The sequence below is a fragment of the Muntiacus reevesi genome, chromosome 7, assembly GCF_963930625.1.
Source record: "Muntiacus reevesi chromosome 7, mMunRee1.1, whole genome shotgun sequence".
NCBI classification, from domain to species: domain Eukaryota; kingdom Metazoa; phylum Chordata; class Mammalia; order Artiodactyla; family Cervidae; genus Muntiacus; species Muntiacus reevesi.
Window position 1 is genome coordinate 96,781,128 of NC_089255.1, and position 27,594 is coordinate 96,808,721.

Below are 27,594 nucleotides of genomic sequence, written 5' to 3' on the forward strand. Positions count from 1 at the left end.
ACCCAAACGTTCACCCAACACAGCTGCCCATCTACCCAAACCTTCACCCAACACAGCTGCCGATCTACCCAAACGTTCACCACCCACTCAGCTGCCCATCTACCCAAACGTTCACCCAACTCAGCTGCCCATCTACCCAAACTTTCACCCAACTCAGCTGCCCATCTACCCAAACGTTCACCCACTCAGCTGCCCATCTACCCAAACGTTCACCCAACTCAGCTGCTCATCTACTCAAACGTTCACCCAACTCAGCTGCCCATCTACCCAAACGTTCACCCAACTCAGCTGCCCATCTACCCAAACGTTCACTCACCCACTCAGCTGCCCATCTACCCAAACGTTCAGCCAGCTCCTGGTATGTGTCTGGCATCATTAGATGCTGTTCTGTGGGGGAGATCTTTCTTTAGTTGAGCCTGAATCTTTTTTCCTGTAACTTCAACCCAGTGGAACCAAATCCCTCCCAGGGGAAGCTGAAGACGACTGGCAGGCTGACCTTCGGATGGTGTCTTCTCCAGCTCACACATTCCCAGCTCCATCACAGTGCCACCTGGATTCCCTTGCCAGCCTCACCACTTTTCTCTGTATCTTGGAGTCCCCCGCCCACATGGTCAGAAATGTCCCAGTGAAGACCGGTCCACAGTGAAAGTGGGAGTTACTGATCTTCACACCACTTGTTCTCATCTTTTACTGACATAATAAAACACTCATCTGCCGGGAGCCGGCACACAAGATCCCACCCATGACAAGGTCACGAGAAGAAAGCCTGACAGGCAAGGCAGATCAGGTTTTCAGGGATTCCGAAAAGCTGCCCCCTGCGCTCACCTTAAAGATGATATCTGTCTTTCTGATGCTTGCTTCAATAGACTACTCCCTAATTTCTGTGACACAGGCAGAAGGCCTCCCCCCATCTCTTTCCAAATAAGAATCAATTTAGAACTTTAATCAGTAAGTTTCCTGGGTGGTGGTATTTTATGAGATTATCCAGGGTGAAAGGAGTGTTTTAATTTAAACTCCTTTGCTGGTATTTTAGTTTGTTTGGCAGATGCGTCTATGCCCTTGGTACTAATATGCATGACTGCTTATAATACCCTAATCATAAAATAGCATAGAGAACCTGATCATATAAAGGCCCTAACAGACATAGAGCCCTTCGGGGAGTGAGGAAATCCTATTAGAAAACATAAGAAAAATTATTCTAAAAGTGGTTATTGGGTTAACATTTGCTTGCTGTGTTTTTACTCTTAATGTGCTAAGGTTGTGTTATGGAAACCATTGTTAATATAGTTAAAGATCTAGAAAAATAAGAGCTTAGCCCTAGTGTGGTAACAATGAGATGGTTGTTAATTGTCAGCCAGGAGTGCGAGGCAGAGGCTGCCTCACCAAAGTCACAGAGTCAGTGTGGGGTAAACTTCTTAGATAAACTCAACTGACAACTTCTGCAGAAGGATTAATTTTTATGTTAACAAGGTTATACTTCTACTCTGCACTGTTGCCCTATGAGACGGCTACCTTTCGGTTAAGGTCACCATAGAAACAGAAAATAGGTTTACATTCACCTGACCTGCATAAAATGTTAATGGGCCCCAAGGCCAGAAGATAATGTACAAGACCCTCATAAACAAAGAAGTATGCAGAAAACACCCTGGTTTCGTGAAGGACAAGCTGACGTAATGTCAAACTATCTTCCCCTTAGAAATGTACTAACTTAGGGTATAAAAGCCATGGTAAAAAATAAAGCATGGCCAGACCCTGCCAGACTCTGCTGCACCGCCCGTCTGGGCTCTCTCTCTCTCTCTCTTTCTCTCTCTCTCCCTCGCAGACTTGGCCCTATCAAGGTTGGTCTCACATGTCTTCTCTCTCTCTCTCTCGCTGATGCCGTTCATCCTGAGGGTACCCCCTGGGTCCTGCCGAGGCTGGACCCCGGCACTCATCTTCCTAAAACTACCTACAGTATACCTCTGACCAACATAATTCACAGCATAATGTACTCACAGTACAAGAATTCTTCCCCCCTTCTACGGTCGTCAAATCTTTTAAGAATGGTGGGCTCCAAAGTCTGATCTAATTACGCCTCTACTCCTCACCCCCTTCCCTTTTAGTCTATAGAATCCAGGAGTATTCAGCATAGACAGAAGGTGGAGAAAGGGGAGTCCTAGACGGAGCAGTGGTTGCTTTTAATCTTCTATTCTGATGAAAAACTTGCCCGTTTTACACCGCTGCAAAACAAAGAGCGTGCGGTCTGTTCTTTCACAGTGTACATCATTGATTTCATGCGGCTTTGAAAGCTCTTTCATATTTCCAACATGCAGATCGATGTCTCTCCCTCTGAGAAGGTGAGGGGGCTGCAAAGCACGCACAGTGCAGGTCAGCCCCTCGTGCACGCATCTCCGTCTCCCGACAAAGCCTCAGATGCGGGACCAGGGATCCTCCAGCTCTTCCCCTGGCTGTTTGGAGACGCAAATAAACAGGAAGCAAACTGGTCAAGACCCCAGACTCCTAGAGAGCCCATCCGCACTTCAACTTTCTGACCAGGCATTAAAGACACAGAACCTCTTTATTATCTATCATCTGTGGATTTAGATCAACAGGAATGTATCACTAGTAGATTTCAAGAGAAGCAAACACTTCTGCTGGCAGAAGACCAACCACGGGCAGAGGGCACCCCAAGAGTTCAGAGGATGGAAAAGGGCTCAGCTTGGCTCTCTGGGCCATGAGTTTCACTCTGCACCCGAGTAACACTGATATAATCAGCCTGGCTGCTTAAACATTCAACTTTCAAAGTGAGTGTGAAAACAGAATGAAATTGGATGACTGGGCACAATATTCATGCAATACACCTGGTACGTAAGAGCTGAAAGATAACAGACTATTTTCTATTTAAATAAAATCGTGTTGGATGGAATGAGGATGAAATATACAACGGACAGCACCCTGCAGGCAAAATGCTGATATTAAAAATATTCTGAGACCAACTCAGAAAACAGAATGGAAGTCAACAACAGATAATATGATTTGATACAAAAATAAAATTATAGCTAACTAATGGATTTTTAAAGTTCACACTGTAATGAGCTTTGTTTTTTACATATGAGTGAATTCCTATCATTTTAAGCCTTTTCTATGACCCTTCTCTTTTTAACGAAACGAAGTACTATTATTAGAAAGTCTTGTCATTCAACCCCCTGTTCATTTTGTCACAGTAATTTAGCACATCCTTCTACATATTTAGCACAATAAAGCTTCATACTGATTTTTTAAATTTAATATTCTTTAAAAAATTAAGCACACAGTTACAGTTCAATGCATATGCTTTCAAAATAGCTACTACCTCACCATTTTTAATTACACTTACACAAATAAGTGTATTGACTCTGAGGAGCTTTTAAAAAGATATTTATGGTTTCCATCAAATACACTGCTTACAAGTAAATATAAGGAGTGTAATGTATAATAATGACGCTACTAAACTCTCACATTCATTCCTTATGCCTGACTTAAAAGTTGCAATGACACAACCATCTAACAATTAAACTCCTTCAACAGTTAACACTGATTTTATTTTGTGACTCTGCAGTTCTGCCATCAATCAAATGCACATCACTTCAAATAACTGGAATGAAAGATGTCTTATAAGCTAAATTACTGGATGTTCTCCAAGCAATGAATAAGCTATTCCTTGCTGTGTGCAAATTCAGCATTTTAGTGAGGGAATTAACATGGGCATGTTAATAAGCTTAACATTCTAAGGATTTTCTAATCTTCTAATTGTCTAAAAGGATGAGCTCCCTAAACACCTTCCGTTTCCCACCTCCTCCCAAGGCCATCTCCCATCTGCCATCACCACGTCTCTCCTTCAGCCAAAGCTTCCTGACCTGGTGAGGAATCACTAATGATGCCCTTGATTCAAACATGCACTGACCGCTCTCTACAACTTCTATATCCTTAGCAGTATTACTCTGCTATGTAGGCATTTTTTAAAAGATTATAAAGAATAAGCTCAAAGCACATGAATAGGGCAGCAGGCAGGATTGGAAAAAAAAAAAAAAAAAATCATCTTTTTGCTGAGTCAGCACTAAAACCAGCCCTTTTCATTCAGACCCTCAACATCCAAAAGGCCAAAATCTTCGGAGAGGCCATTAACATATCTTCTGCGACTCATTTAACTGTTCTGAAGAAGCAAAAAGAAACTTAAGGAGCTAAATTATAAGCTTAAATGTTTGGAATTTTCTTTATTTAAAAAAAAATTAGCTGAGAGCAATAGAAACTTCCTTGGAATGTTTTGATTCTGTAAACATCAAAATCACCCAGATAAAAAACCTTCAGACCTAGATCAGCAAATAAAAGTGTCGTGCGTGCTCAGTAGCTAAATCGAGTCCACCAGGCTCCTCTGTCCATGGGATTTTCCCGGCAAGAATACTGAGTGGGTAGCCATTTCCTCCTCCAGGGACTCTTCCTGACCAGGGGATAGAACCCACGACTCCTGCATCTCCTGCATTGCAGGTGGAATCTTTACCATTGAGCCACCTGCGAAGCCTTCAAATGTCCTGTAGGTTTTTGTAACTCTGTACATGTTACAGAGGCTGTAACACTTTACACAGAACATAAAATATGTCGTCATTATTTTTAAAGTGAAGATATTTAAACAGAAAATGAAAGGTGCATTGGGGAACAGAAGTCCTCTCAACAGGGATTTACACTCGTCTAAAGCCCAAGCATGGCTTGCCCATCACGTGGACCACTGGCATAAAAGTTGCTCAGATTTCCTTGGAAGTTCAAAGGAAGCATAAACCTATAGTAGCTCTGACTCTCAAATTAGGCATATTTGATTAAATTTCCTTTCTCTGGAAAAAAAAAAAATCATCCAGGAAACTCTACAAATCATACTGTTTGATTCACTGTAAAACCTGTTCCCACCTATGGTGAGAGATGATTAAAACATTTGTTTTTTTTCTGTAATCTGATTTTGGATGGGTCCCTATCCCAGGGAAAATGCTACATAAGATCCTATAGATAACTTCTGAGAACAACGTGTTGTTATAAACACTGCTATGGAACATTCACTATTTACAGGGCATGAATCGAGGACTGTAAAGTTCAAGGGCCCCACACTCTAAAGAAACAAAATCTTAAAACCGAGGTCACCCACTGGGGAACTGTTTATCTAACCATCAGACATGGAGAAAGATTAGCAAAGGGGAAAAGTCCTAAAAAGTTGGCGGGAGTGTAGACTGGAACAGAGTTTAAAATCAGAAGGCAATTTGGCGATCTTTATATCAAAAACATTAAAATACGCATATCCTTTAACAAGAAATCCTTATTTCTTGAATGAAAGAGGGGCAGAGGCAACAAAACCATGAAAATAGATAAGAAGAACTTTCTGGAAGAAGTATGAAGCAAGAAACCCAAATGCACCTTCTCCCCTCCTCCTTCCAGGTGTAGTCTGAACATCATGCTGGCAAAAGCTGGGAAAAGAAGGAAGCTGAACTGCGTGGGCCGCTAGGCCTCGGGGACCCTTCCCAAGCACAGCTGAGGACCATTCGTGGAAATAAAGTTCCGAGAACCTACAGAGAAGCCCCTTGTACAGCCCAGCAGATGCTGGGGAGAACGAGGTAGAAGCCCTGATGTCAGCTCTCCAGATGTCTCGTCGTGATGGTGACAGTGACTCCAAATGGGTCGGGCGAACTGCTGTGCTTTCTACCCTCCATCGTGACGGAAAGGGCGTGGACACAAAGCCGGCCGACTCAACCAGGCTGTGATCTGGGGACTGCCTTCTCTTTAACAGCAAAGCTGCAGAGACAGCACCGAGAGTTCTCAGCCCTACACTCGGCCTGCCTGCAGTTAACACCGTAGGTCACTGCGGAACACTCGTCACAACTGAGGAACCCACACAGGTGTATCACCATCACTGCAAGCAGCGGCAACCAGCCCACCCCACAGGAGGTCGGGCCTGGGTGTGCATCGGCAGGACTGATGCTGAAGTGTCAGTACTCTGGCCACCTGATGCGAAGAGCCGACTCACTGGAAAAGACCCTGATGTTGGGAAAGAAAGGCGGGAGGAGAAGGGGACGAGAGAGGATGGGATGGTTGGAGGCATCACTGACTCAATGGACATGAGGTTGAGCAAGCTCCGGGCGTTGGTGATGGACAGGGAGGCCTGGCTTGCTTCAGTCCATGGGGTTGCAAAGAGTCAGACCTGACTGAGCAACTGAACTGAACTGAACTACACACATTATTCCTATTTCACTAGTTTTCCCCTAATGTCTTTTTCCTGTTCCAGGAAACTATCCTTAGCCATGCATGACTCTTTGTGATCCCAAGGACTGTAGCCCGCCAGGCTCCTCTGTCAGTGGGATTCTCCAGACAAGAATACTAGAGTGGGTTGCCATGTCCTCCTCCAGGGGATCTTCCTGACCCAGGGGTCGAACTTGCGTCTCTTATGTCTCCTGCATTGGCAGGCAGGTTCTTTACCACCTGTGCCCCGTGGGAAGCCCAGGAACCTATCCAAGAGATCCCATGTCCTTGTGGCCTCCCCTGACCTGTAGCAGCTTTTCTCAGACTCGCCTTGTTTTTGATGACCCAACACCTGTAAAGCCAGCTGATCGGGTGTTCCGAAGGATGTCTCCACCGCCTCCCCCCTGGGGACAAAACCCTGCCTGGCACCTTTCTCCGATTACACTGGAGTTACGGATGCTGAGGAGGAGGACAACAAAGGTGGGGTGACAACTTCTCGACGTTGTAGGAAAGGTGCATGCTGTCAGCTTTACATCACAGACGGTGTTAGCCTTGATCACCTGGCCAACGTAGCAACCGCCAGGCCTTCTCACCGGAAACCTCCTTTTCCAGCCCCATTTCCAGACACTGCTCTTTGGGAGTAAGTCACCAACGGCAGCCACTCAAAAGGCAGAGTTAAAGCTCCAATTCCTTGGACGGACAAATATCTACATAAATTACTTACGATTCTTCCATAAGGGAAACTTGTGTCTACTCTCATTTATTTGAGCATTTATTTATATGCTCAAATATAAATATATGTGACTTATATAGTCCACTATGAATCCATTATAGTGTGGATTCACACATACGGATTTCATATTTGGGGTTAAAACCCCAATGCTATGCTATTTATTTCTTGTTTGAGTTGTCTCAGCTTTGGCTACTGGGGCAAATTCGGGTAGACCTACGACATCCTTGTTTTCCGAACACTTCCTTAACTTTCTGCTTTGCCGTGTTTTTATCAGTGAGATGCCTTACTTAAGAGCTGTTAGGGGGTGAACTGTGTATTCAACCCCCACCCCACAGAAAAGTTTCACGTTAAAGTCTTGGTTACGAGTACCTCAAAACGTGACCCCATTTGGGAACAGAGTCATCGGAGACGTAATGATTGCATCATACTGAAAAGGGTGTCCCTGAATCCAGGATAACCGATGTCCTTACAAAAAGGGGAGACGTGGACACAGCACACGGGAAGGACAAGGCGCACGACCCTGGAGATGAAGGCAGAGGTCAGGGTGATGCTTCTCACAAGCATCTGAATGCGGACCCTGGAAAACAGAGGCACGAGGCTTGGCGTGGCGACCTTCAGCGCTCTATCTGGACCTGGGCAAGGTTGGGGGGGCAGCGCTTTCAGATGCTTCGTCCTCCCTGCAGAGTTTCCAGCCCCCTGCCGCTCGCTGCAGAGCACCCAGCGCGCCTCCAAGTCTGAGCAGTAACCGCCCGTCCAGCACAGTCACCACTTCAGATGCTGAGGACCAGCTCGGGAGACCCAGGTGCTTCCCAGGTGCCCTGCAGTGCACCCCGCGGGGTGGACGGTCCCCCGCGTCACAGAGGACCCAGCCAGACCACGTCAAGTCATCACGGGTGGCCCCTGTTTAACCACTCGCTAAGTCCCTCTTGCATCTTCCCCAAGTCACGTCCGCAAGCGGCCTAAGGCTTTAAAACGGAACCGAACACATCTCCCTCGGCTGCACAGATACTGTCCAGCCCTCCAGCACTTTGGACCCTTAGTACAACCTTCCACGCGAGAGGACAGCGGAGCCAGCTCTTGACTTTCAGATGAAGGGACCGCAGTCCCCAGGAAAGAGAAGGTGACTTGTTCTTACACACTTAAGCCAGGGAAGAGGCAGGCTAGAGCCTGGGATGTCTTCTCACCCCACATCCAGGAACCTTTATGAAGGTGAAATCTAAGCCCTGGTGTGGGCAGAGATGGAAACTTTTCCTCCTCCTCAGTCATCTGGGAGAAGAGGAACTGGATGTGACAGATTGGGATCTGGCGCATTTTTGTTTGGAAATTATCTTCATCACACAAGTTCCAGTTGGTCTGCGTTTTTACGCCTATGTTAAAAAATCAAATGCAGTCATTAAGCTTAGGCCAGCACGTAGAGCCTCTCCCCCGAGTATGCATTCCTCTTGTAACCCCCAGAGCCCTACCATAATCCTTCAAATTATTCAGTAATTACTGTGCTTCCCCTGGGGTCGCATTTGGCAACAAAGTACTGGTCTAAATGAACCCACGATATGACCCAGAGAATAATACTTATGTTCTTAACTTCTTAGAAGCAAAAGGATATGAAATACTTCCGAGATACAAGCTGGGAGCAAAGTGAAGGGTTTGCTGTGGGGGTTTGGAGGGTGAGGGGAGCAGAATGACAAAAGGAATATGAGAACCTGGGAATTAGTCTAATAATGAGGGCCCTCCTCTCCCCCATGAACCTCGTGTATCAGGCCAGTCTCCACTCCAGTCCCAGCTTCCTCCCATTTCAGGAGGGGCTACGGCCACAAGGAAAAAAACCAAGCATATGGCTCTGCCCTTTTGGACATTTCTACAGTGTTGGCTGGGCTGGTTTGGAAAATCCCATTTCATCTCCTACAGCTATATGACCTCAAGTTGTCATTTCCAATAAAGTATGCTTCCACTGATTTTTATGAACATAGACAAAAGCGGCTACAATCTTTTTTCTCCCCCCCAAATCTTTCAAACCAACTGTAGTTGCTAGGTAGGCTTATTTGTTTCTAAGGCAACAGCGTATATCTAAGTACTAACGGCCTGTCCTTTTGCCAGGCAACAAACAGCCTTGTGATGCAACTGCACCTGTCTCAGCTACGCGTTACTATGGAGATGCTGCAGTTGCCATGGCTACCATCACGCTAATCGCCTAGCAAAGGCAGACATACAGCAGTCTTCTCAGAGAGCCCAGCTGTTCCTCTCCGTCTCTTGCTGAAGACTGATTGTCCAGGGCCTGTGATGGAATGCCTCTCCACCAAGATGCACAAGAACTTCATCAACGCTGTTTCACAGGACCACTCTGTGCTCCCTCAGTCCAGGGAAAGAGTCTGTAACGACGCTGGCTGTGAAACCACGGCCATCTATGAATTCACACCGTTCCTCGTGGGTACAATCGTGGAGCCCAAGGCTCACGTCTCCTAACTGGGTGGTGACAAGGGAAACATCTCTACACATTAAAGAAAAAAAAAAAAGAAAAAAAAACACTCTCTGGGTAGCACTGAGGGACAGATGTCTAACCCAAGCACTACGCAAGAGAAAACCCATTTTAAGAACTGGTTCCATGTTACATGGCTACTTTTATAGACTCTAACATGAACCAATTTTTTTTTTTAAGTGACAGGTTGCATAACCTCCCCTCCTATTCCATCTCTGTAAAAACGGCACCCATGACCTCACTGTCTGAAAACAAAGGGGCATGCGAGGAGCAGTCCAAGTCTCTATGGTCCTTTGCTGTTTTCCTCGAAGAGGCAAACACCAAGGAACCAAAACAAAACGATCGCCCGGGGCACCGTCCACATGGAGACGGGGAATGGCAACAACTCAGGGCGTCCTTCCCTCAAACAACTGGAGACACTCTCCCTCAGAGGAGGGGAAGGCAGACATTGCTTATCAGACTCCTTCCTGGACTCCCATCCCTACAAAGCAGCACGCGCTCTGACGCTGAGGCTGTCAACTTTCCTGTGCAAATGTCTCTACCCAGGGAGACGTTATTTCACCCACCACGGAGCCTTCCAGAAGGAGACGCCTTCCTCCCAAGCAGCAGACGCGGTAAGGTTGCAGAAAAGACAACAACGGGTAATGCCGCCAAGAATACTTAACTTCTTTCTCATTTTCTACAGTTATTTTTAAAGCCATAGAGTCTATTAGTGCCTGTCTTAAAACAATACAACTTCAGTAGACCAAAAAACAGACAAAAAGGAACTTGAAAACAAAAGTCTGAATGGCTTACCTTTGATATGCCTGAGGAGAGGCGGGAGGTGTATTGAACACATTCGAGTGTGGGTGATAAGGTGTCTTTTTCAAAGCCTGAATTAGATTTTGTCTATACTCTGGGTCTATGCACCACAATGACCCTTTCCCGATACTCTGCAAAGAAAATCAAAATTAAAGAGTTATTAATACAGAGACAGCGGTTACTGTGCAGTAAGTAGATGCGGGCTGCCCCGGTGGCTCAGACGGTGAAGAGCCCGCCTGCACTGTGGGAGACCAGGGTTCCGATCCCTGGTCTCCAGGATAGTCCCCATCCTCCAGGTGGGGAAGACCCCCTGGAGGAGGGCCTGGCAACGCACTCCAGGATTCTTGCCTGGAGAACCGCGTGGAGAGGGGAGCCTGGCGGGCTGCAGCGCATGGGGTCGCAGAGTCGGACACGACCGAGCGGCTCAGCACGGCACAAGTAGATGCGTGGCTCTCATCACTGCAGCTTATTTTCCTTAAAGCCTCTTGCTTCTCTGTTAACCGTCTGCCACCCTTAACTCCGGCACTCTTGACCTTTAAACAGCATGCTGCGCACTTCCGTGCACTCACGTTAAGTTTGACAAAATGAATGTTATTTCCAGGTGAGGTTGCTACAATATTGTCATGTTCAGATCCTACATACCAAAACCCTCGGTCACCTTATTATGTTTCAGTGTCAACTTTGAAAAACATGTATTCTCTTTAAAAAAGTGAGTTTCAAATTTGTCAGCTATTAAGGGTTGAGAGAAGCAGAGGGTAGAGACACCCTCAAAACTCCGTTTCTGCTTTGAAAATTCAAGAGCTAGATTTTTCAAACCATGTTACATTGGTGCCACGTTACAAAAACAGAAAAGTAATCCACTTGTTTTTTTCCTGCTTACAAAAGAATTCTGTAATGACCGTCCCCAGGAAACAAAAAGATCTCAGGTGGCAGTGGTCAGTCTTTAAGCAGAATCCAGTGTTTATTTTTATGATTACTCAATTCTGGATCTAGACCTCAATCTTCAGAAGTCATAAACTTTATAAAAATGCAAATCTTATCAAACTGGTTCCATGGAAAGCAGAGGACTCAGTCTCAGGCCCACTTTCAGTTGGAGGCTTGTGTTCTGAGCCCAGCATTTTATAAAACACATGGAAGCCTCGCCTCTGAGACCCGCTGGGACTGGCTGCTCCCCTTTCAAGTGACCAAATGTACCCAAGCTGTTTGATAAGGTCATGTGTAAATATTTACTGATTTGGAAAGAAAAGAAGTCAAATTATATAAACCCACACCCGCCCCACGGTTCAAGCCAACGGACCCTCTAATTTTCACAACTATTGTACTACAGAAAGATCTAGAAAGCAAACAAGAAAATCATTTAGCTATTAGGCAGGAGAAAAAAAAAGCCCAAGAAAATCCCTTAGAAGGAGCACTAAATATAAGTTATTCCCAAAATCTTTATAAAGAACTTTTAAAAATGTGTCGTTCAGTCACCAGTCGACCAAATGGCTTACTTACCAACATATTCACAGAACCCATTCACGTTCTCTAGGCTCAGCAGCACCAGTGCGCTGAGCAAAGGCAGATGCTCAAAGCCTCCGACCTCCCCCACCACAGGGGCAGGCCTGACCCCCCACCACAGTCCCAGCCGGGCCAACCTGCCCGGGCTAGACACCAAAGCTCCCAGTTTAATCAGCCGGATGTTTGAAGACATGAATGATTTCAACTTTGGAAAGTTCAGTATCCTTACGTGGCCTTTCCCTCCATGCACACATTTTCAAGCCCAGAAGAGTTCACTTCTGAGCAATGACACTTCCGGGTAAGTCAGGCAGGCCACCAAAAGACCAGACCTGGCCCTTCCACCCTGTCCTTGGAAAACCAGCTGTGCCCGTGGGACTGCTTTCTGATCCCCTTGAAGACAAGGCCCTGGGCCTCTGGATGGAGGGCCAGCGCCCACGTGCAGCCCAGACATTTCCGCAGGGAGATTATCTCGGTTCTGGGAACCACATGGGAGCTTTTGTTTTCATCAAGGTGGTTTTCAGGGTGGAGCCGTTTAATCTTACAGGGACTAGAAATATGACAAAGAAATGAAGGGAAATAACAAGGAGCCAAGAATGCGGTTTCTCCCGACCCCTGGTATCTTGTGGATTATACCACACTATTATTTACCAGAAGAAAACGGGAAAAACACCGCAGGACTGGGGTGGGAGAGGCGGTCCGCAAGGTAAGCCATCCCGGTAGCAGAGGCCGGAGGAGCTTTAGTGAGAACGCAGCCCTAAGGCCAGAAGCTCCCTGCGTGGCCTTGGGCAAACAAGGGTCCCCCAGAAAGTCCTGGCTTCCTCACTGGCACTCAGTAAACAGTGGAGGGGTCAAGGACAATTCCGTTTCAACAGAAGCACAGAGGTGAAGCCGGCCGGGCAACGCTTTCCGTATCTGATGTTCCCAACATGAGGCAGCACCAGGTTCCAGCCGAGGCAGCGGACGGGGCTGCAGGTAAACGAACCCGGCCCATGAGGAACAAGCAGCAGCCTGCCCCCGACGCCTTTGCACGGGCTCAGCAAGGGCCCTCTGGAGAGCTTCCCACTTTCTAAGGCCTCCTTCATTCCATCACCCCTCACTCCATGTTACTTGTCTCCTGGCCCTGGAGGCCAGTTCTGACCCCCTGCTAGAAGTCTCCTTCTGCCCAGGTCTCTGCACAATGATCGTCAGGCTGAGGTTCACCTCCAAGCGTGGTCAGCACGTGCTCACAGCATCTGTTCGCTGCAGGCCTGCTCCTGGGGCCATCATGGTCCCTACCTTGATCAGTTCTGCATTTTACAGTGAGCGCGGCCGGGAACAGGGATAGATCTGCACAGACCAGACGCTAATTTCAGTATCTTATATGCAAAATTTTCAGAGAGGAAAGAAATGAGCCTAAAAAGCGTCTTCAGGATACACACACGGGGATGCCCAGGATCCCTCTAACCCCTCCAGTGCTTTTCCACCAGAGAGAGAGCTGCAGGCAGAGCTTGGCAGGAGCGGGGGAGACTGGCCCCGTGTCTGATTTGCAAGCATTCTCCTTGGTCTCATGCAACAGCTCAGAATAGTAAGAAGGTGGACTTAAAAACTTTTAACATGAAAATATGCAGAGCAGAGAAAGTTCAAGTTTATTCAGCCAGGAAAAATTACATTTAATGCCCCTCACAGGAGAGAAAAGGATGTAATTTGATTAGAGTTGTGTAATAAGTTTGAGAGTCAGGGTTTTTAGAATTATATGCATCTCATCTAAAGTTCCAATGTGGATTTTTTTACCATAATAACAGAGGACCATGCACCATTAAATGTTAACGAATTCAAAACAATAAGGGAAGCAAGATCTCTATCCATAGATCCATTTACCTCTTTAAAAATATTTATATATATATTTATAAATAATATTTACAGCGGTAAAGAATCTGCCTGCCAGTGCAGCAGATGCTAGGGACGTGGGCTCAATCCCTGGGTCGGGAAGATCCCCTAGAGTAGGAAACGGCAACCCACTCCAGGATTCCTGTCTGGAGAATTCCATGGATAGTGGAGCCTGGCAGGCTACAGACCATGGGGTCACACAGAGTTGGATACAATTGAGCAAAGTAGCAGCAACATATTTATATTAACATTTATATAAATATTACAAATACAACATAAATATAAATATATGTAAAACATTTATATATGATATATATTTCATATAAAATACATATTTAAGACAAAAAAAAAGTCTGTCAAGGAAGAGCTTTCTTACGCACACAAACACATACATACATAGTTTGAGAAAACTAATGTGCAAAGTAAAAGAAAAAAGGAATGAAAGCACACGGATGAAGCCAAGTTGGTTTAATTAAAAAGCACCTGGAGAATTAGCAGACAATCCCTTGTTAGCAATAAAAACACCAGTACATAACAGGAAAGGTACACCAGGAGAAGCTATATTGCAGAAAGAAATGACTAGTGAGAAAGGCTAAAAACAAGAGAGAAAGAGAAGAAAAACATCAATTTAATCTTCAACCCGACTTCGAGATGACCTGTTTTTCCCTGAGAGGTCAGGGCCTGGCACCGCCCCCGGCAGCCCACGAGTGTCTCCCGAGTCCCGCAGCCCAGCATCCGGCCTTCACCGGGGGTCTCTTTGCTGGGCTGTGTGTCGGTAAGGTAAGGACCGTACTTTAAACGCGGTTTACAAACGTGGGCCACGCGACATTGATGGGGCACGCAGGTACTATAACTGGGCCTCCCAGGTGGCACGAGCGGTAAGGAATCTGCCTGCCAATCCAGACGCGGGTTCGATCCCTGGGTCGGGAAGATGCCCTGGAGGAGGGCATGGCAGCCCACTCCAGCATTCTTGCCTGGAGAACCCCATGGACAGAGGAGCCTGGTGGGCTACAGTCCGTGGGGTTGCAAAGAGTCGGACACAATGGAAGCGACTTAGCACGCATGCTTAGTGGGCTCTGGGTCCAAAGAGGGTGGGAAACAAACATGGTTCTAGAACAAGGGTCCTCGTCACTTCTGAGGGAGAAGCCCTCTTGCAGCAGTGCTGGAGGACGCCACACACGTGGCACCCAGTATGCAGGGGGAAGGGGCCAAAGGGGCAAGACCCACAGGGCAAGATTCACCGTTGGTGGCGAGTCTGAAGCAGTCCCCTTTGCTAAACTTTTCGTTTCTATCGGAGCACAGCTGATGGACGATGCCTGCTAGGTTCAGGTGTACAGCAAAGCAGCTCAGTCACACCTCTGCACGCGTCTCTGTCATTTTCCTTTCGCAGTTAGACGCTTAGATGATTCGGAGCAGAGTTCCCGGCACTGTACGCTAGCTCCTTCTTGGTTACCCATTCAAACTCGTCAGTGTGTGTACCGGTCGGGCCCGAACAACCCCGTTGCGCGTTCCTGAAATGCCAATTCCGTGGGTGCTCCCCGCGGCGCCCACAGCCCTCCGCCTCCTCACCCGTATGGTACCCACCGCGTGCCAGGCACCATGGGGTACCTTACCGAAGACAAGACAACACAGAAAGACCACTGCTCCCTCGAAGCGGGGGTCCTGGAGGGGGCAGAAGACAGGAGGTCAAGGTGTTCATGTGGAAGAGCAGGACAGACCGCGGAGCCCGCGGTCAGGAACAGAGGGCGGTGGGCTGGGAGACCTGCCCGCGCCAGGTGTGAACAGAAGGAAGCAGAGCGGCCTGGAGAGGGCCTGTGAGGTGGTGGGGCAGGGGAGGGAGGCGGGCCTGTGAGGTGATGGGGGAGGGGAGGGAGGCGGGCCTGTGAGGTGATGGGGGAGGGGAGGGAGGCGGGCCTGTGAGGTGATGGGGGAGGGGAGGGAGGAGGGCCTGTGAGGTGATGGGGCAGGGGAGGGAGGCGGGCCTGTGAGGTGATGGGGGAGGGGAGGGAGGCGGGCCTGTGAGGTGATGGGGGAGGGGAGGCAGGCGGGCCTGTGAGGTGATGGGGGAGGGGAGGGAGGAGGGCCTGTGAGGTGATGGGGGAGGGGAGGGAGGAGGGCCTGTGGGGTGATGGGGGAGGGGAGGGAGGAGGGCCTGTGGGGTGATGGGGGAGGGGAGGGAGGCGGGCCTGTGGGGTGATGGGGGAGGGGAGGGAGGCGGGCCTGTGAGGTGATGGGGGAGGGGAGGGAGGAGGGCCTGTGAGGTGATGGGGGAGGGGAGGGAGGCGGGCCTGTGAGGTGGTGGGGGAGGGGAGGGAGGAGGGCCTGTGAGGTGATGGGGGAGGGGAGGGAGGCGGGCCTGTGAGGTGATGGGGGAGGGGAGGGAGGCGGGCCTGTGAGGTGATGGGGGAGGGGAGGGAGGCGGGCCTGTGAGGTGATGGGGGAGGGGAGGGAGGCGGGCCTGTGAGGTGATGGGGGAGGGGAGGGAGAAGGGCCTGTGAGGTGATGGGGGAGGGGAGGGAGGCGGGCCTGTGAGGTGATGGGGGAGGGGAGGGAGGCGGGCCTGTGAGGTGATGGGGGAGGGGAGGGAGAAGGGCCTGTGAGGTGATGGGGGAGGGGAGGGAGGAGGGTCTGTGAGGTGATGGGGGAGGGGAGGGAGGAGGGCCTGTGAGGTGATGGGGGAGGGGAGGGAGGCGGGTCTGTGAGGTGATGGGGGAGGGGAGGGAGGCGGGCCTGTGAGGTGATGGGGGAGGGGAGGGAGGCGGGCCTGTGAGGTGATGGGGGAGGGGAGGGAGGCGGGCCTGTGGGGTGATGGGGGAGGGGAGGGAGGCGGGCCTGTGGGGTGATGGGGGAGGGGAGGGAGGAGGGCCTGTGGGGTGATGGGGGAGGGGAGGGAGGAGGGCCTGTGGGGTGATGGGGGAGGGGAGGGAGGCGGGCCTGTGAGGTGATGGGGGAGGGGAGGGAGCGCGGCTGCGGGAGTCCTCGGGAGGAGCGGCGCGACCGCTGATGGATGAGACGTGGCAGGTGAAGAAGAGAGACAAATAAAGGCTTGATTCGAGTAAGTGGGTCAGAGCCTGGGATGGGGCTGGCCTGGGGAGACGGGGGAGAGGACCGTGTGAGCAGAGCCTCTGAGACGCCCATGGGTGAAGGGCTGCTGACTGAGGACTGACGCCACTCCCTTCCGCTGTCACTGAACTGACCCCGACCTTAGCAAAGGCGGATCGGACACAGAAAGGCGGGCTGGAGGTGGTCTGGCTTTAGAGGTTGCCCATCAACAGATTCCTCTGCAGCCGGCACTGGTAAACATTTTCTTAAAGGATCAAAATAAATATCTTAGTCTTCGTAGGCGGACAGTCTCTGTCGCAACTACTCACCTCCGCCGCTGCAGGACGAAAACAACCACAGGCATGGCTGTGCTTCTGGGACATTTAATTCACAGAAACGCAGGCCACGGGTGGCTGCTGCCTCCCTGCAGCTCCTGCCCTTGAACCCAAGGGTCAGACTCCTATAATTTTAGGAACCCAAAACCAGGAAAGGGGGCCTTCCCAGGCTAAGAGAGTCGGGCCGCGCTCCAGGGAATTGGGTGTGGAGGGTTGCCATCTGCAGTCTAAGCCAAGAGCTCTGCGGGGAAGGGGCGGGAGGCAGGCTGGACCCTCACTGCAGCAGGTGAGCCTACGTGCCTGAGAAGGACGTGTTTGCTGAGCTGCGCAGAACCCCGCTCTCTCTGAAATCACTGTGTGCATCCAGCTCACCTTCCCTCTCTGGGTCTCAGGTTCTCATGTATAAAACAAGCAGTCAGACGAAACCAGCCCACGGGCTCCGAACTCCATGCTCTGAGAATGTGTCAGTACAGGCTACTTAGCACATCCGTGCCTTCAATTCCCCATCTGCTCATCTCCTTCCTAGCTTCCCAGAACATTCGTTTTTCTGTTCTGGGCCCGCATCAAGCACCCATAAAGTCAGCAAGAAGCAGATCGCTGAGTTTTCAAGGGGTGGCCCTTACTCCGTTGGCACAGACACGGGGCCAGGGAGACAGAGCAAGCCCTGTGCTGGGTTTGCCAGCCGTGTGGCCCTGGGCAAGTGACTTAAGTGTTCTGGGCTTCAGTTTCCTCATCTGTAAATTGGAAAGGCTGTAATTACACCCGCTTCATAGGACTGTTGCAAGGATTAAATGAGATAATCCTGTGCGTGGTACATCATAAAAGCTCAACAAATCCTGCTCTCCTGATGACGATGGTAAAATATTAAATAGCCAGGGTTCCTTGACACCAGGCTCTAAAAGCAGCAGGCCCTGCCCTGATGGAGGAGCGCTTGCCAAATTGTGAAATGATGCAAATTTCATCCACAGGGGGGAAAAAAAATCACATATGGTTATTTGTTTTCCACTGTCTGATAGCAGAGGTGGAAGCGAAAGGCTCAGAATAGAACAAAGCAGAGCTCCGGGCACTGGGGTGACGCCGGGAGGGATGTGAGACCTTGAGGAAGGCCCACAATGCTAAGTCTCCAGTCGCTCCTCTGCACACGGACGCCCCTGAGTACCAGGACCATGTGGCCGCCCAGTGCTGCCCAGGAGAGGGCCGGCCCCGTGGAGCTCAGCCCCGCCACCTCCTGGGGGGAGAGGCCCGCCCTGCACGCGCCCTGGGGGTGGAGGAGGTGATTAAGGGAGTGAAGCTGGGCGGGGCATGGCTGCCCTGAGCAGGAGGAACTGGCCTTGGGCGTGGGAAGGGGCTCCAAAGCCGCCCCTCCGTTTTCCGGGTCTGGGGGCTAAGGCTGGAAACAGAAACTGACAAGGTCCACACGGTCAGCCCCAAAGACCCCTGGAGCTTTACAGGTGGAGCGCCTGACGCTGACACTGCTCATCAGGTGGCCTTTCTGCCCAACATGCTGAATGTTTCCCAGGTCCAGGGGACAAGCGGGAAGTCCTCTCCTGGAAATGGCCAGGTGTGCTCACGCAGACGAGGAGCTCTCCCGCCGGGCCCTGTGCAGTCCCCACGGGCCACCCCCCCACCATGGGCCACCCCCCACGGGTCCTGCCTTTGGCCTCCTCCTCCCGACCTGGGTCCTGCCGGGCTCCTCAGGGAGAGACAAGGAGGGGAGGCAAGGGGGCAGGCGCTGATGCTGTCAGAGTCCCGTGTTCCCCATTCCCGCAAAACTCCCCCTCAGCCCCAGTCCAGAGGCTCGGACCCTGACTTCGGTGGGTCACGTGCCCGTTCGAAACTCTGTGGCCTGAAGGAATGGAGGTCCCTCGTGCCTCATTCTGAAACAAACAATTTAACAACCCTTGTAGGCAGGATACAAGGCAGAGTCCGCTTTTTTAGCATGCAGAACGTCCAGAGAAAGACAGCGATGCACAGCTGTAGGCCACGGGCACCCGGCCCTGCCCAGCTCGGCGTCTCTTGTGTCTCCAGCTCCTGCGACAACTCCTGTCACAGAGGAGGAGCGCAACAGACATCTTTGAAGAGAAATACACAACTATAAAAGACTGCACGAACCAGCCAACGGGGTGCACATGCGCGTGCATGCACACACACACACACACACACACACACACACACACGCTAGCCAACGGAGTACACGAGTACACGTGCGCGCACACACACAAACATGTACACACACTCACATGCATACATGTACACACACACACACACGCTAGCCGACGGAGTACACGTGCGCGCACACACAAACATGTACACACACTCACATGTATACATGTACACACACACGCTAGCCGACGGAGTACACGTGCGCACACACAAACATGTACACACACTCACATGTATACATGTACACACACACACACCCAGGCCAGCTCCTCCCGTGGACCCGCCCTGGGCCAGGCTCCCTGCTCAGCGCCCCCTCCCACTCCCCAGGCTGCCCCGGGAGCCCCCAGACGCCCCTGGACACTGTGCACTCCCAGCCTTCCTGCCCCTCTCCAAGCAGGGCCCCAGGACAGGGTCTGGCTTTGTAAGGTCCAGGCTCCCTGGACTGTCAAGGTGAGAGGCACACACCCCTCGCAGACTCTGACAGATGACGGGCAACGCGGGGCTCCTGGGAGCATTCCAGAATGCAGTCGCACAGCCAAGGGGTCCGCCTGTGTGGACCCTGTCTCCACCGCCAGCCTGCTGTACTGTCACCAGGAGTTAACCACGTGTCCTCCGAGACAGCCACTCCTGCACCTACATGCTAGGGGTGAAACGATCCTCTCCCAGTCCCCCTGGGCTCAGAGGCGATAACACACAGAACGTGCCTACCACCACCCTCCGCGTGAGCAAGGCGCTGAATCAGTTCTCCTCCCGGTCAAAGGACATCACAGGGGAGTTTGGGAGATTCCGGAAAAAAGAGAAAAGTTATCCTAACAAGTGACACCATTCCACCTCAAGATGTTTGTTAGTGAGGGAGTGACTCCAAGCCCCCTCTGTCCTAATGTTCTATAATTTATAATCTAGAGACTTCGGGGTGGGGGAGGGGGTTTAAAGTTTAAAACTATTAAGCAAAGGATCTCAAGAACCAGCCAGGTGCCTGAAAGAGGGAAAGAAAGAAAGGACAACGCTGATCACGAGGCATTTGTTTCTAGATATATCATTGTTCATTTCCCATAATGAAATACACAATTACTCCAGAGGAAAGCTTTTTCTTTTTTTAAAGAAATCACATCACACATTTAGATTTCCCAAATGACTTGCAGTGTTTTAAATGTCCCACTTGGCTCTCTAAACATGTTGTTTTCCAAAAGCAGACAGAAGGATGAAAAAGAGAAATGACGCACCTGGGCCAGACAGGAGTCTCTCCCAAGACCCTGGCCCGGTGGGTCTCAGGCTCGCTTCACTCTGGGGAGGGGTCTCGCAGGCAGGAAGGGCAGCCCCAGCACCACCAGCCCAGCTTGGGGGCGTCAAATGCTGGACACAGAGCCACTGACTATTTCCAACTCGCTGACAAGGCGCTTCTGAATATCAGATCCACAGATCTCTTCCACTCACGCACCATCTTGCTATTATTTTACAGACGTAGTCTAGAAGCTGGGAAGCTGGAACCCAAGATGAACACACCACTTGTACAGCATTCAGACACGAGTTCCCTGCTGAGGCTCTTCCACAGCGTTCCTCGGCTGTCTCTGAAAACCCCCCTCCCTTCCCCAAACATCCATGGAGATGGGGGAACAGAGGTGGCACAGGTGGGGAAGAAACTTCCTAGACACAAGGAAAAGGCTTCATCTCTCCGGGAGAAGGTGGACAAATAGCGTGTGCACAAGCGCACGTGTGTGTGTGTGTGGAATCAATGCAGGAAGAATCAATCACTTCTTTGCATTAACACCTAGGTAAAATCAAAACAACCCCAAGATTTGCCCCAAACCAAATCCACCTCCAGGAGAAACCTGGCGGGTGGAGCTGAGTGGCGGGGGATGGCAGAAGGCGACCCGTTGCCTGGGGTCTGTGACCAGTGGCCCCTGCCCTTCAGGACTCTCTCCTCCGTCACTCACCGCGATGCCGACCTCCACGCCATCACTGATTCCCACGGGGGTTGGGGGAAGCCAAGGGGAGGGCAATTCTGAAGCACATCAACTCGTGGACACTGGCAAAGTGTTTGGGCTGAAATGAGTTACTTTTGGTGCTCTCCAGATGACTGTTTTCCAATTGCCAGAGGCAGTCTACAGCAAGTCAGCTAACAACAATCAGTAATAAGATGATCACCAAAACACCTAAAACACACTTAATTATAAATCCTGGCAAACACACCACTGGGAAGTTCTGATAAAGAAAAGGGAACACACACACACACACACACACACACACACACACACCCTCATACTCAAGTCTGAAAGTCAAACTGGCATCTTTAAAATTACCACTTTTAACCAACTAAACCTTGGGATTTTCCCAATTCATTTCACCAATCTGTCCTTTGCGGATTTAGCAAATGAAGGTCAACTCTTCTTCCACTCCTCAAACATCACAGTACTACCTAGGCGGGATAAGAAGGAATACAAACACACAGAAGTTTACAGAAATTTCATAGACTCCCAAAACTCACAGGAAATAGAAAAAGCTGACGGTCTTATACACTTGTAATACCAGCCATGCTATAACACTTCAAAGAGCAAAATAACTATTCAAATAAAATCAAAAGATGTTGTAGCATCAAACCACTCTATCTTCCCACCCCATACACACAGAGAGGACTTATGGATAAACAAATTCTCCATAACCACATAATTGCTAATAACTTTATTAAAGAAACAAAGACACGCAAATTTACAAGGTTGTATTTGTCACCTGCTATATTAAGACAACAGGGAAGGACAATATGTGATAAAGTTGCTGGGAATGTGGAGACATTCCTTTTTTAAAATAACAGTTGTTTGCATCACACCTACCTCCTTAAAGCTAAAACTGCATAAGCAAATCGCAAAGAGGCTACATGGGAGAACATACGTTAAGTTGCCTTTTTCGTGCCTTTTTTTTTTTTTCAACTTAAAAAGCAAACTGATTTAACGTTGGTAAGGGGGGAGATAAAACTCACCATTGAGGACACTGACAGAAACAAAAATTTGGTTATTTTAGAAGTTCAAGACCCAGGAAAGAATTCTCACAAACACGCTATGAAGAGGGGAGGAGCTGAGAGCCAGCGCCAGCTCTGGACTGAACCTGTACCCTTCCCAGTACTTCTACTTTTTAAAAAGGGATTCAGACTCTGCAAATGACAATTAACACAGTAACGTTTTATGGAGGGTGACAAGGGCCCACGTGGGTCTGACAGAGACACCCTTGGGTGCATTTCAACTGGCCCATGAGTGCCGCTTTATCTTCTGGTTGTCCACAGTTACTCATCTATTTTTAAACGTTCCAATGTGATCTTATCTAGCAGGCATATAATTTGATCACCTTATTTCCATAACTAAAAGTTGTTGAATGTGCCCAGCCAGGTAAGAGTTACACTTACAGGGTGTCTGTGGACTAGGCTGGAGCTTAACGGTTGTGGTCTTTTATTTTTAAAACACAATCGCAAAGACCCGCTAGGTAGAACATGCACGCTGGGTTGGCCGCTGGTTGGCTGGCTTGCGCAGAGTGACCGCTGGCCTTGGGACCAACGAGACACCCACTCTCCCTTGCTGTTCAGTCACTGAGTCGTTTCTCTGCGACCCCATGGACTGCAGCACGCCAGGCTCCCCGACTTCACTGCCTCCTGGAGTTTGCTCAGGTTCATGTCCAGAGTCAATGATGCTATCCAACCTTCTCATCCTCTGCACCCCCTTCTCTCCCTGGTGGTCCTGAAGGGGCCTGGGGCGGGGAGTTCGTAGGTTGGTAGCCCAGGTTTTTACCACAGTGAGTTGCTATAGGCAACCCGGCCCATTTGGAAGGAGAAATTGCCTTTACAGTGCCTCTAAATTTTAAAACATGCTTCCCAACTGCAAAGGCCCCTGGTGCAGGGGCATCAGTTATGAACATAAAATCAGAAACCATCCCTGGCCCAGGGCAAGCAACGACGACCACGTGACCCTTCAAGATTCCTCTGATATTACGTAGGTGTCGTCAAGACACGGGCAGAACCCACGGGGTCCCGGGAGCAGAGGGCGTCCAGGATGACCACAGCTAAGCGGCGGCTCATCCAGAAGTCCACAGACATGGGTTCGATCAAGCACAAGGCAGAGGGGGAGGAGAGGCGGGTCAGACAAGGACCTAGTCTTGGGATTAACGCTGAAGAAGAGCATAAGTGAACAGAGTCCCCCGGAAGACTCGCTGACCTGGACCCTAGGAACCACCCGAAATCACACAGCCACCTGACGCCTCAATGTGCCCTCCTGGCCTCAGTCTCCCTGAGGCCCACTGAACAAGGCAGGGGCACCGACCCCTAGCCCTCACACACAGTCAAAAATCCTCATACAGGTCTTGTTGCCCCCGAACTCAACCACAGTCGTCTACTGCTGACCAGAATTACCAACCATGTATACAATTAGCACGTATTTTGTATGTCTCTTAATTTTCCCGATATTCCTAGGCTATGAAGTTCATCTGAGAGTTTTCTCAAATGGTCGCAGATCTCTAAAATTTCTTCCAACATATTTATCGGAAAAAAATCTGCATATAATTAGAGCCTCGCAGTTCACACCCCTGTTGGCCAAGGATCAGCAGTACTTAAAAGACAAGTGACAGCCTGAACCGCATCATCGTCTCATCCTCATCATCCTATCGTTCTCGCACACTGTGTTCCCGGGAGGTCTGCACCAGGGTGGGGCTGCCAACCTCCATGCCTACACATCTCTCCGGCAAGCCCCACACCTTGGTGAGAGCATGAGTGTCACCAGGAGAGGCCAGTGTCAACACGGAGCACTGGTCACCGTGGGGTCCACCGGGGCCACAAGCACAGAGACCCAGGAGATTCGTCCAGGCCCACGGGGCAACCTGGGACGGCGCGCCTGCTCCTGGATGCTTCTGCGCTCAGCTGTGGACTCACTGCGACCTGAGGTCGGGAACACGGAGCACAGCCCTCGAGAGTCAACCAGAAGCCCAGGAGGTTCATTAGTAACTGACAGTCACACCCGGCGACAAGACAGCCAAGCAGACACCGCGGAGAGAGCCTGCCAAGAGCTCCGCGTCACCTGATCACGCTGCATCGGACAGAGAAGTGGGGGGACAGCCCGCGTCTCATCTCACGGTGCGGGAGGCCTCTCTGACTGCTGCTTCCTTGGTCCTGAGCTGGGGCTCAGACCAGACTCCTGCGGCTGGCAACCCAACTCCCCGCATGGGAGGGGAGATATGGGGAAGCGAGGTGCGCTGCCCAGGGACGCCCTGGGGCCCCTACCAATGGCACTTGGACCTGGCCATATGATTAATTAAGGTTTAGAGAAACAGGCAGCCCTTGATCACCCAGGGGAAGTTTATACCCAGGAAATTTTAACACACTCAGGACCTTGCTGAGTCACCTGGCCTAAGTGTCAGCCCAACGTGGACCTCAAGCTACGCACGCAACTCCAGCCCCCACACCGGAGCTGCCGTAGGGCTAACAGTGATGGCCGTGACCGTGAACACCGACCAGGAGCTGACCAGGTGCCGAGCGCCGATCTAGCATCCACATGTATTGTTTCATCTCATTCTCCCAACAAACCTGGGAGGTGCCTAGCAGGATGGCCCGACAGATGAGGAAGTGAACGTTCAGGCAAGTTAACTAACTTGCCTAAGTCTGACTCAGGAGCTGTGCACGTCACTAGCAAAGTCAAAGTCTATGAACCAACACCCGTAGGTAGGTAGCCAGCTTCCATAAAACCCAGATCACACATTTCTGAATCAAATCACAAGAAACTGGGCGGAACACCAACTGTACGAAGTGACGTATACCCTTAAATGGGAGTGTGTCTACAAATGCTTTCTGATACACACACTCATGTTCTTTTATTGCTCATGTCTGATGAAAAACAGTCCAAAGTTACCATTGTTATTATCATGATTTTATATTTGTGTTGCTGGCACGTGACCCTCAGCAGACAAAACATGACCGCTTCACTTGCAGAGCAAATTTCAAAGGGCAATGAAGCATCTCAGGTGTCCTGAAACAACCCAGGGAAGCAATGTGAGAAGAGTAGGTCTGTTTATGGCCAAGAAAACAAGGGCTCCGAAAACCTAGGGCTTCCCTAGACCCTTATCAGTGAGAAGCAGAATCAGCCTCAATCTTCTCAGCTGCCTCCATCTTTCCAACAAATCATATTGCTTCCAGGAGAAAATCCAGCCTCCTGGAAACGTCTGCAAATCTGGAGCATCAGAGCAGTCCGACGATCTGCAGGACGGGCTGTACCAAGATAGACAGCGTCCCACAAAGTGCAGCGCCTTGCGTACGGGTGTGTCAGGATTTACATCCCCTCCCCTCCAGGCGGGGTCCCGGGTCTCTGAACTCACCTGGCAGGAGGGAGACTCTTAAAACTGTGTGCTACTTTAGAGAAATTCTCAAAGGGAATTAGGAGAGAAAGGGCTTTGGTTGGATGGGCAAGCTCTAAAGTGGGTGAGAAAAAGCTAAACTCCAACATCCTCAGGCTGGAAATCATCGACACCGGATTTATTTGGCAACATAACCACAGCCCAAAATTACACTCAGCCTCTGGGGTAAGGTCTTACCCACAGTTAAGGTCTACATGGCCTGTGGGGTCCACACACCACAGGGAGGATGTGATTTACATTTCTGACAAGTCAAGTCCTTTGGCCACCTGATGGGAAGAGCCGACTTATTGGAAAAGACCCTGATGCTGGGAAAGACTGAAGGCAGAAGAGGGCGAGAGAAGATGAGATGGTTGGATGGCATCAGTGGTTCAATGGACATGAACTTGGAGCAACTCTGGAAGGTGGCGACGGAAAGTGAGGCCTGGAGAGCTGCAGTCCACGGAGTCACAAAGAGTCAGACACGACTTGGTGACGCAACAAAAACAATGTCCTTGTAAGTACAGAATAAGTACTTAGTGCATCTCTAAGGCGCTGTTATCCATCTTTTAAGACAACAGAAGGAAATGTTGTACTTTGGGGTGTTTCAACCGTGTAACTGCTCCCTGAAACAAATACAACAAAAAAGATCACCTATGTCAGGAGCACCTCCTCCCGCAACGCGGCATCCCTGAGGACCGCTCAGAGCTGGCAGGGGCTCCCGGGTGGGAAGCGCACTCCCAACATCTGCGCTGTGGCCAACCTGTGTGAGGGCCTCCAGGAGCCCCAGGTCGGAGACACCCTCCGCACCCAGAAGAGTTGTGGGGTGTGTCCCGTTGAAAGCCCAGCTCTGCCATTTGCTTTCCCAAAGGGAGCCCGGGGAGCAGGAAAGCTCTCCTCTGGGAGGGATCTCCCAGGGTTTCACACCAGCCTCCAGGGACAGGAAAGTAATTATCAAACGCGGAAAACAAAGACTCTAAAACCTAGCCGGAAAGAGGCAGGGGCTCTGTGCAGAGGTGGTGTCCTTGCTGTTGCTTTCTGGCTATACCACACCGCCTGCGGTGCAGCGCGGTCTGACGGGTCGGTTAGTTCCTCAACCAGGGATGGAACCTACATCCCCAGCAAGGGAAGCGTGGAGCCCCGCGGAGGCATTTTAAATTCAGGAGAGGCCCTTGATACGCTTCACTCTGCACTGTGACCCACCGCTCACCGGGAGCCTGGCTCCTCGCTGGCCTCTGTCAGGGCTGAGCGCACACGCACCAGGCACTCGGGGCCGTGGGGACCCGTGCGTATTCCCTGGTCCCCTCACTCTGGGCCACCCAGAAGCGCTGGACAGACTCCATCCGCCCTGCAGGCCACGCTGCGCCCCCGCACTCTGCTCACAGCCCCGCCAGGCTGACATCTGTGGCCGTGCGGTCAGTCTCCCAGGGCCGCGGAGCTCCAGGGAGCACCCCCACCCCCCATGAGAGAGGCGAGGAGGGGCGGAGACTGCGGGCAGGTACTTACCGCGCCCCCTCCCCGCCCCAGCTCTCTCCACGTCAGCTGCACCCCTCTACCAAACGTCTCGGCCTCACTGAGGGCCCACGACCTCAGCTACTTTCTCCCCTCCTTCACCCGTGAACCTGAGCCTGAGAAAAGTTCCCCAGGGCAGCCAGCCACCCCCAACTCCCCTGGGGGGAGGACACCATCCTTGCCGGGTTCCTGTATCCCTGCCCGCTGCTGCCAACAAGCCTTTTATTAAATACCCCTTGGTTCCTTCAGCTGGAGTGGGCCATCTGTCTCCTGCCATGACAGTGACTGGCAAATATAAAAACCAAACCCACCACTCTAGAATTTCACTCTTGGAATCTACTTGCCACAATATGTGCATGTTGCTTTCCTTGCAATTTCTGCAAGTCACAGAGGACAGCGTCCGGCAGAGGGGAAAATGCCACAAGACTTCCATCCTGATTTACTCTACTGTGTACCTTGAAAGCACAGAACTCATCTTCTTAAAAAGTGAAGCAAGCTTTCCAACATGAAAACTCGATTACAGGATTAGAAAAGTATGTTGTTGCTAAAAATATTCTCTGCAGAATTCCTTTACAAGC

The 27,594-nt window shown here is 50.5% G+C and overlaps 1 protein-coding gene across 9 annotated transcripts in view; it reads right to left on the reverse strand.

Moving 5' to 3' along the window:
• FOXN3 (forkhead box N3) overlaps positions 1–27,594 on the reverse strand; it is a 439,974-nt gene that overhangs the window by 190,307 nt on the left and 222,073 nt on the right. For all 9 annotated transcript variants that reach the window (XM_065940204.1, XM_065940205.1, XM_065940203.1 and 6 more), the window contains one exon: positions 10,236–10,372. In XM_065940204.1, coding sequence (XP_065796276.1) covers positions 10,236–10,372 — 137 coding nt within the window. The remainder of the gene's footprint in view (positions 1–10,235; positions 10,373–27,594) is intronic.